The sequence below is a fragment of the Aegilops tauschii genome, chromosome 3 (genome assembly GCF_002575655.3).
Source record: "Aegilops tauschii subsp. strangulata cultivar AL8/78 chromosome 3, Aet v6.0, whole genome shotgun sequence".
NCBI lineage: Eukaryota > Viridiplantae > Streptophyta > Magnoliopsida > Poales > Poaceae > Aegilops > Aegilops tauschii.
In genome coordinates this window covers 298,040,654-298,050,004 of record NC_053037.3, presented here as the reverse complement: position 1 = coordinate 298,050,004, position 9,351 = coordinate 298,040,654, and the positions used below count along the sequence as shown (strand labels likewise).

Here is a 9,351-nt window from a genome sequence, read left to right as displayed (position 1 = left end):
TAAATGACGAACACCCGGAAAGTCTTGGTCGTCCGGTGCCCCGGTCGTCTAGAGAAGCCCAAATTTCTGTCAAATCTGTTCTATGAGGAAACAACGGACATCCAGTCAGGACCGGACGCCCGTCGACCGGTCATCTGGAGTGCAACATAAATCCGCTAATTTACTTTTGTGGTGGTGACACAGAATTCCGTAGAAGACCGGACAACAGGTGAGCTGTGAGGGACCGGACGTCCGGTGAACACCGGTCGTCCGGTACAGACAGAGGCATAGCATAAAAGCTTAAAGGAAAGACAACTGAATAAAGAGACCCTAGACCCAAACTATAGATGTGATTAGAAAGGTTTATGTGGGTTTTGAGCAAGTCTTTCACGTAAGCCACTGATCGCCTCTTAATAGTGCGGGATCCCTATACTCAAGATCAAACTGAAAAGAGGCATAAGCCTATTGTCTTGTTTCTCCGTACTTGAGTAATTTTAGATTCATCCGTCATGATCCTCACACAAAACCTGAGGTACATTTGACAGAAATGATTAGTCCCCTATATGTATGTTATCATCAGCATCAAAATATGATCAAGGGCACGATTGCACTTTCATCTTGGATCACTTAACCAAAAATGTAGAGTCTTGGAGCTTTTTCCAATCCATGTTCTTTGCATGTCGAGGGGTCGACATTCAGATATCCTTGCCATACCTACATTGAACTTTCCTGAAATAATCTTTGAATATGCATTAGTTCAATGATGTATATGTTGTTATGGATTACCAAAACCACCCGAGGATTAGTTGCACTTTCAAATGCGGGTCCTCAAACCGCCCGCATACACCCGGACCACGCTGTCCGGACGTGTTTTGACATCCAACACGGTCCTGTATCCGTCCGCTGGCCGGTCCGCATGTCCTTTTCCCCGCAAACCGGGGGGGGGGGGGAGGGGCTTTGCAGGCATCCAAACAGTTGCCACGCACGCGTCTGACATTTCATGGCCCACCCAAAACCCTCTTGTTTTCTCTCCCGCGCCCTTTCTCTCCCAAAGCGGCGCTCTAGAGCGGCAACTCTATATTAACACCAGCCAAGAGCGGACACGACCTCTCACTGGTGCCGATATTGAAGCGGCTTACTGGCTGAGAGCACTGCCCACGCCACATCCTCGGTGGCTGCGCTTGTTCAATGCTAGAGATGCGTTACTGGACGAGACGCGACGAATATCTACTGCATTCAAATGGGATGCCCATCCGTGCGTCTGCTGCCATTAAACAAGCACATCGGCTGAGAAACCAACTCTGGCGCCCGCGCATTGTCACACTTGGGACGCTTGGCCTCAACGACATCCTATTTAAAGGCAGGCACTTCTGGCTCAAACCACACCACACTACATCTGCTCCACCCTCCTCCGGTGCACAACATCTGCCATGACCACGAGTGGGAACGCGTTGTGGGAGAGCCTATCGATGGAGCTGAAGCTCGAGGTGGCCTCCCTTGCGGTCGCCTAGCAGAACCGTGCCAACAGATAGAGGTTGACATGCCGACCAGCTCCCCGGAGGTCTCCAACGATGACCCCACGTGGAGACGGGCTCTGACGATGACTCGACGCCGGAACCCGCGCCGGTCCATGGGGGTTGCACCATGGAGCATGCGCAGGCGCACTTCAACGTCGCCATGGCGGAGGAGCAGGTGATGTCGGCGTTATGACAAGCACAGGAGGAGCAATGGTACAACCTCTTCCTCCTCGAGCAGCATCGGCCGACGGAGGGCCAAATCTACGTCGAGCGAGCGAGTGAGGAAGCCGTGGCGAACCTCAAATTCGTCACCGACAACAGGCGATCTACGAGGCTTCGCGTTCACGCCGCCACTTGCAACCCAATCACAATGCAGGCCGATGCGGAGGGCGCTGGCGGCCACGGTCAAGAACGCTGCCAGCTATGCATTCTACGCGCCGCCAACAAACTTTCGTTGGCGCCGTGGGATGATGAGTGTACCGCCCATCCACGTCCATAGTGGAACTCACGTCCACCGACGACGAACAGGTCGTGGACTCCGAAGATGAGTAGTAGTAGTGCATGGGAGGCCGCATGGCCTTGTGTCCCAAGTGGGTTGGTCCATCTCCCTTGTCCTTTCCCGTCGGCGACCGCACCTTCACTTCACGGGTCTCATCGTCACCGCTCATGGAGACGGGAAGATGGACCCGACGAATGCCATAAGGGAACAACAAGGACGTGGAGGACGGGAGTCGCTGTAGGCTAGGTTTAGGCCCGGAAGTTTTTTTAACGAAAAAATGTAATGAATGTGCTCCGGTTTATATGAAAATCATTCGGTTTGTATGTAATTCATATGTTTGTTCAATTTTACTTTGAAATGTATGATTGGATGACCAGTTTTCGCATTAATGTCCGCGGACTGGTCCTCACTGATCAGCTGACGGATACGGTGTTAAAACGACCAACCAAGACATGTAATTTTTACGGAGGTATTTGAAACGAAAACGCTGATCCAAACAGGGCCTAGGTTTTGACTCGTTGAACAAAATAAAGCGAATCCCCATTAGATAGGATAGAGAAAGAAATGCGTATATTTCAGAGGGGCGTTGGGCTAAATCGCATCAGAAACGGGCGCTCCTCGTGTAGAAGGCGGCCATAAAGAAGCGACCACCGTTCCGGCCGCAGCCTCCTCCTTCGTCGTCGCCCAGCCCTCAGTCTTTGGTCTTTGCCAAATTCCCACTACCCTGCCCGCACTGCCCGAATCCTTCCCTGCACTGCAGCCTACCCTTTCCCCTGCCCGCCCTGCCCCGACACCCCCACCCCTCTTCACACTCTCTCTTGCCAGTTCCTTCCCTGCTTCTCCCTTCCGCCCGCCCCGCCCCGATGCTCACCTCCGGAGGCCGCGCGGGCGGCTTCCATTGCCACGCTGAGAAGCATTGGGGACGCTGCTGCTGAGTTGGTCGGTGCGCGGGGTGGTGGCGGCGGGTGGGTTGGATAGGAGATGGGGAAGGAGGGGACGCGGCGGGGGCAGGATGTGAGGCGGCGGAAGGGGAAGGAGGCGGCAATGGACGAGGACGACGCGGCGCCTCCGACTGGTTGCTGGATCCGCCTACCGCGACTGGGCGGCGGATGCATGTCGTCGGGCTCCAAGGTCGACTCCTCCACCAGCGGCGCCTGCGCCAACGGCGGCGGTAAAATGCTCTCACCCCTCCTACACATCGCGTTCACTTTCTGGTTTGCTTCCCTGCTCTCCAGCACTAGCAGCAGCCTACGCCTTCGCGTCTGTTCATGCCTGATGCTCGTCCGTACGTTTGATTGGTTGCTCGGGTGCTGTGTGTCTTGTGTTTGAGCACTCGAGATGACAGAGGCCTGAACTTTTTTATTCTATATCTCTTGAAGTTAAGTTGATGGCGATGGGAGCGTTCTATGATGAAATTGGATGTGTTGGTGTGCTCTGGTGGGTGGTAGGATCATTTAAGAGTGGTTGGTATGGTGTGGGGTGGCATGAGATGAGATGTTTCTGTTTAATTTAGACGCGGTGGTACATGAGTTGATGTAAACTGAATGTTGTGCCATGTTGGAGTGCTGCCATTACCCATCTAGAGACAGTAAAACTGTGCAACTTTCCATCCATCTCAGGCTATTAGCGTTGACAGCCGCTGGATCTTCAGTTCTCGTTGCTTTTGGCCATTCGATTTTGTCAAAAATCCTACGTCGTCTCGCTTTGGTTCGCTAAGGTCGAGCTGTATCCGTGATGGGCTGCTGCTCCAGCGACAATTTGGGGAGCCTGCTCTTAAATTGCTAGTATAAAAGGGCGTGGCTTACACTTGTGGGGTTAAGTTCGCCGGTTGCTGGTAATAGGGGATTTTGTAGTGGTTGAAGCAGAAGTACCTCAGGTAAAATGCAAGGTGATGTTTTGTTGCTGGAGGAGTGGTGATTACTGATTAGGAGGAGCTGAAGGGATGCCCAAATGTCGTTAAATTCAATGCTTTGTAGTGGTTGAAGCAGAAGTACCTCAGGTAAAATGCAAGGTGATGTTTTGTTGCTGGAGGAGTGGTGATTACTGATTAGGAGGAGCTGAAGGGATGCCCAAATGTCGTTAAATTCAATGCTTGTCTATTTTGTCCGTACGCTTTTAGACGCAATACAATTAATTACCGTTTGGCCACGTGGTGTTATGCATATTTAGAGGCATTAAAACCGTGCAACTTTGCATCCATCTCAGGCTATTAGCGTTGACAGCCGTTGGATCTTCAGTTCTCGTCGCTTTTGGCCGTTCGATTTTGTCAAAAATCCCACGTTGTCTTGCTTTGGTTCGCTAAGATCGAGCGGTATCCGTGATGGGCTGCTGCTCCAGTGACAATTTCGGGAGCCTGCTGTTAAATTGTTAGTATAAAAGGGCGTGGCTTGCACTTGTCGGGGTAAGTTTGCGGGTTGCTGGTAATAGGGGATTCTGTAGTGGTTGAAGCAGGAGTACCTCAGGTAAAATGCAAGGTGATGTTTTGTTGCTGCAGGAGTGGTGATAACTGATTAGGAGGAACTGAAGGGACGCCCAAATGTCATTAAATTCAATGCTCGTCTGTTTTTGTCCATACGCTTGTAGATGCGTACAATTAATTACCGTTTGGCCATGTGGCATTATGCATATTTGATATTTCTCTGTAATTAAGTACAGAAGGCAACTTTTGTTGCGAGATTTAACATTTCGGGTTCCATTTATGCATGCTTCAGAATATGAACAAACGGATATGTCCAAAGGGAGTGTCAAGTGAAATGCTCAAGCAGGAAACACTAGTTATAGTTATGGTCTATGGACAAAAACTAAAATATAAAAGGTGCTTGTAATTGATGGTTATGTCATAATTTTTGTATCAAGTCACTTCAAATTGTCACACACTCTATTTTCTTATAAAGCATTTTGCATTGTGTTATTAGTGTTATACCTTTAGCATTTAAAGCTTACTTCAGTGAGAAAACTTATATCTTATGTTCAAGCAGACTATTTGATTCAGTTGAGTTGCACCCAAAACATTCCACCTTTCTAAAATGTATGACCCACAAAGTCATCTGCTGTATAAACTCTGGACATACCGTCATGTTTGGTGCAGAATTGGATTTTAATTCCATAGACTTACCCATGGCCTCATTCCTGATCCACATTAAAGAAGTAGAAATATATAAGTCATGTTGACCATCAGGGCCGTACCCGAGAATCCGGGGGCCAGTGCAAAATAGTATTACCTCCGTCCCATAATATAAGATGTTTCTGCAAGTTAGTCTTATATTGTGGGACGGAGGGAGTATGAAATAAGGCCCTGTATATGGAAAATCCTAATTACGAATATTATTATTTATTTTAGCATATACTATAAACATAATCTTCCCAATAATTGTTTCAAAGATAACGGAAAAACTGGAGAAGAATAGCTGAATATATAGGTTGTGCTAGTTCCTAGTATGATGCACCGGAAATTTTCCTTAAAAAAACTTACCGGTGATTTTTTTAGTGGAAATTGAGCGGTGATTTATACTATTAATTGTGATTTAAATGGAGAGAGAGGTCAAAAGAAAGGCGTGTGCTTGTGTACTGGCTGGCCTTGGAACTGGTTGGCGTTTGGAAGTTGGAACATTTCACAGGAGATGAAGCGTTGCTTAGATATTCTCTTGATTAATACTATTAATTGCCATTTAAGATAATTTTTGAGGCCTCAAAATTTTAGGGGCCCTGTGCCATCGCACACGCTGCACCTGCTTACCATATGGGCCTGTTAACCATCTTGCGGGAGCTAGAGGCATCTGTTGTTTCTTGCGGTTTGGCGCAGCTTGCTGTGGGCCACCTAGTAGTGTCCTGGTCGAGGTAGTTTTTCAGTCAGTGGCGCGCTTGTGTTGTATCCCGTAGGGGTGTGTTGTTTGTGTGTGTGTATTTGTTGGATTATGTTTTTCCTTCTTAATGCAATGCAATGATACGTAGCTCTTCTGCGTATTTGAGAAAAAAATGTTGACCATCTTACAGTTAGTGGTGGTATTTTTCGACTTTATATGAGAGACTGTCAGCCTTGTCGTTTAGTCCCATTAAGTTTTTGCTATCACATTAGCTATTGTTTTCCAGCTTCTGATGTTTTGCTCAGAAGCAAGGATTCACATATTTCTGTGGCACTACCTTTGTCAAATTTCAATTATATCAGGTATTGATCTCCTAATGGATAATGTCTACTGTGCAGAGAACAAAAAGGTAAATCATAGTTGTCGGGATCAATCAGCTCCACCAGCCGCATCTGGTTCGACAACATCCAGCAACACTGGAAGCATCTCGCCTTCTTCCATAGTTGGAGAAGAACTTAAACTAGCAGCCCAACTGCGTAGATTTACGTTCAATGAACTTAAGTGCGCCACCAGAAACTTTCGACCTGAGAGTCTTCTTGGCGAGGGAGGTTTTGGTTGTGTCTTTAAAGGTTGGATTGAAGAGAATGGAACTGCTCCGATGAAACCTGGCACAGGATTAACTGTTGCTGTCAAGACACTCAACCATGATGGGCTTCAGGGGCATAAGGAGTGGGTGGTATGTTTTTACTTTCTTTGGTATGCAGCACACGAAACATTATGGTATTAGCTTTATCTGCTTCATTAAGTAAACTATCATTATGTGTTCTCAGGCAGAAGTTGATTTCCTTGGAAACCTTCAACATCCACACCTAGTGAAATTGGTTGGTTACTGCATTGAAGATGACCAACGGTTGCTAGTATACGAATTTATGCCCCGCGGAAGTTTGGAGAACCATCTTTTCAGGAGTAAGTGTTATTTCGTTTTACTCTTAGTCAGATATAACATATGATGCAGATTTTCACTCTGTCAGGACATCTACCCTTGTGGAAATAGTTAATATAATACATGGCATATTTTTCTTCTACTCTTAGACTCTTGGTCGAATGTGACTCGTAGGTATTATTCGTTACTTACTGTTTGCTACCCCTAACTTTTTATTCCATTGCTAGAATTCTGCTTCTGTGCTAAATTTGACGAAACCTAAATTTGTTACTCCCTCCGATCCAAATTAATTGATGCAGCTCTAGTATAATTTTGTACTGATGTTGTACTAGAGCTGCATCGATTAACCTGAATCGGAGGGAGTAGTTTTATTACAACTATATTCTGTAGTGTCTTGTATTCGTCCAATAACTGTTTTGAATAATTGTACTAAATAGGGTCATTTCCGCTCCCATGGGCTATCAGAATGAAAATTGCACTTGGTGCTGCAAAAGGCCTTGCATTTCTTCATGAAGAAGCTGAAAGGCCAGTGATATATCGGGATTTCAAAACTTCAAATATTCTTTTGGATGCGGTATGCAGCTATACCGAGAACTGATAATCTATGATCATTCAGACTATTACATTCGCCCATTTCTTATACATTTATTTCCAGGAATACAATGCAAAACTCTCTGATTTTGGACTTGCGAAAGATGGCCCTGAGGGTGATAAGACACATGTCTCTACTCGGGTCATGGGAACATACGGATATGCAGCTCCTGAGTATGTTATGACAGGTGAGTCGATCAGTTGTTGTCCTGCATCATACTACTGCTCAACTTGTCCTGAAAATTGGAGCAAATCTTGCATGATGTTATCCTTATTGTTCTGTCCAGTTACTGCTAGTGTGTCCTATACTTCAATCATTCAATGTATGCTAGATAGACTGAAGTTCATACATTCTTAGCCGACAAACAATGCGTTATGTTTCCTTTGATAGGTGATAGGTACGTTGATAGGCTTATAACCTAGCAACTATATTATAATGACTGTACAAGGATGGTGTGTGTGGAGTGTTTTAGGGCCTGCACCTTTTTGGCCACCTTCGCATTTATGTGGATGCTATTATTGCATAACATAATAATTTAGGTGATTACCGATATTTAAGGCACTCCATGTGCTGCTGTGGGTTGTGCAACAGCTGTTCGTCTGAATTCATTCCGCTCTGAGGTAGTCAGAAATATGATTATAATTTCACAGGCTCAAGATAATCTTGCCCATTTTGAGTCAACTAAGCTGAATGAATCTCCTAGAAAATAGACAAGTTACCACTCATTCTTTTATTCGGCTCGAGTAGCTTGTTGAATTCCCTCGCATGTTCTACTGCTTATAAGTTCATCTCTTGCTCAGGTCACCTGACATCAAAGAGCGATGTATACAGTTTTGGAGTGGTGCTACTAGAGATGATGTCGGGCAGAAGGTCAATGGACAAGAACAGGCCAAATGGGGAGCACAATCTGGTTGAATGGGCACGCCCTTATCTTGGAGAAAGAAGGCGATTCTATAGGCTTGTAGATCCCCGTCTAGAGGGAAATTTCTCCATAAAAGGCGCTCAGAAGACGGCTCAGCTGGCACATGCTTGCCTTAGCCGGGATCCCAAGGCTAGGCCTCTCATGAGCCAAGTGGTGGAAGTTCTCAAGCCTCTTCCAAACCTGAAAGACATGGCTAGCTCCTCCTACTTCTTCCAGTCCATGCGCCAAGAGCGTGCCGCAAGCCTTGGCAACCCAAATGGTAGCCAAAGCATGAAGGCACAGAGCACCTTTGCACGGAACGGAGTGCAGCCAATGAGGAGCCTCTCCTACGGTCCGCACGCTTCTCCGTACCGTCAGTCTCCAAGGCCCAACGACAAACAGCCCTAAGACTCACCTGTTCATCATGACTGGTTCAATGTTGGGTTCTCGTCGAGCACTGATGGGTAAATGGCGCGTGCATTGGCTGTGGCCTCCGTTGCCGTGGATAGACAGATGCCCTCAAGGATGATTAGAATTCCGCAGTGAAGATTTCTTCTCGTTGCTTAGCTTTTTAGCTGCTTCTGTATCTATTACTCTGGGAACATTGACTTGGGAGGGGGAATCAGACAGGGTTTTGTTTGCCATTTGAACAAATGCTCAGATGGATGCTTAGAAACTCCCCTGATTGGAGAATCAACCATCGGCACAGGAAGAAGAGCCTGGTGCATGTATGGCTCTCCCGTTTCTTATTCAGAGCAGATTTTTTTACTTGTTAAAGAAAAATCAAAGACAAACGTCGTCTTCGCCATCATATCATTCTTCCATGATGAACGATGGGCAGCGCCGCAGCGGCCTATTTAAGCTGCATGTGCTATTGATGGGGGTGACAGGGCTCGCTTTCATGTCCCGTTACATTTGCCAGATCAAATCCATAAACATGCATGGTTATCGCTGGCACTTGCCATTACTCCGGGTGCTTGTGATGTTACCACTGTCTCGTTTTCCTTTTTGGGTGGGTCACATTCAGGCAGCACACGGGGCTGCCGGGCTGGCGATGGCATCATGGCAGTGACCGAAGTGAATATCAGGTGGAAATCAAGCACCAAGTTACGATAGA

At 46.8% G+C, this 9,351-nt stretch overlaps 1 protein-coding gene across 1 annotated transcript; it reads left to right on the top strand.

Annotated features, from left to right (window-relative positions):
• Positions 1 to 2,598: 2,598 nt before the first annotated feature.
• On the top strand, positions 2,599 to 9,043 carry LOC109766573 (serine/threonine-protein kinase PBL34). Its single transcript, XM_020325356.4, has 6 exons — positions 2,599 to 3,166; positions 6,197 to 6,534; positions 6,629 to 6,764; positions 7,179 to 7,315; positions 7,397 to 7,520; positions 8,134 to 9,043. The coding sequence occupies exons 1-6, from the start codon at positions 2,977 to 2,979 to the stop codon at positions 8,640 to 8,642; spliced, it is 1,434 nt and encodes a 477-aa protein (XP_020180945.1). The 5' UTR covers positions 2,599 to 2,976; the 3' UTR covers positions 8,643 to 9,043.
• Positions 9,044 to 9,351: the final 308 nt, after the last annotated feature.

Excerpts from the sequence above, each read along its gene's own strand:
- LOC109766573 (XM_020325356.4), top strand. The coding sequence starts at position 2,977 with ATGGGGAAGGAGGGGACGCGGCGGGGGCAGGATGTGAGGCGGCGGAAG. Across the intron at positions 3,167-6,196 it reads CGCCTGCGCCAACGGCGGCG|AGAACAAAAAGGTAAATCAT; the intron begins GTAAAATGCTCT and ends TCTACTGTGCAG. Across the intron at positions 6,765-7,178 it reads GGAGAACCATCTTTTCAGGA|GGTCATTTCCGCTCCCATGG; the intron begins GTAAGTGTTATT and ends TGTACTAAATAG.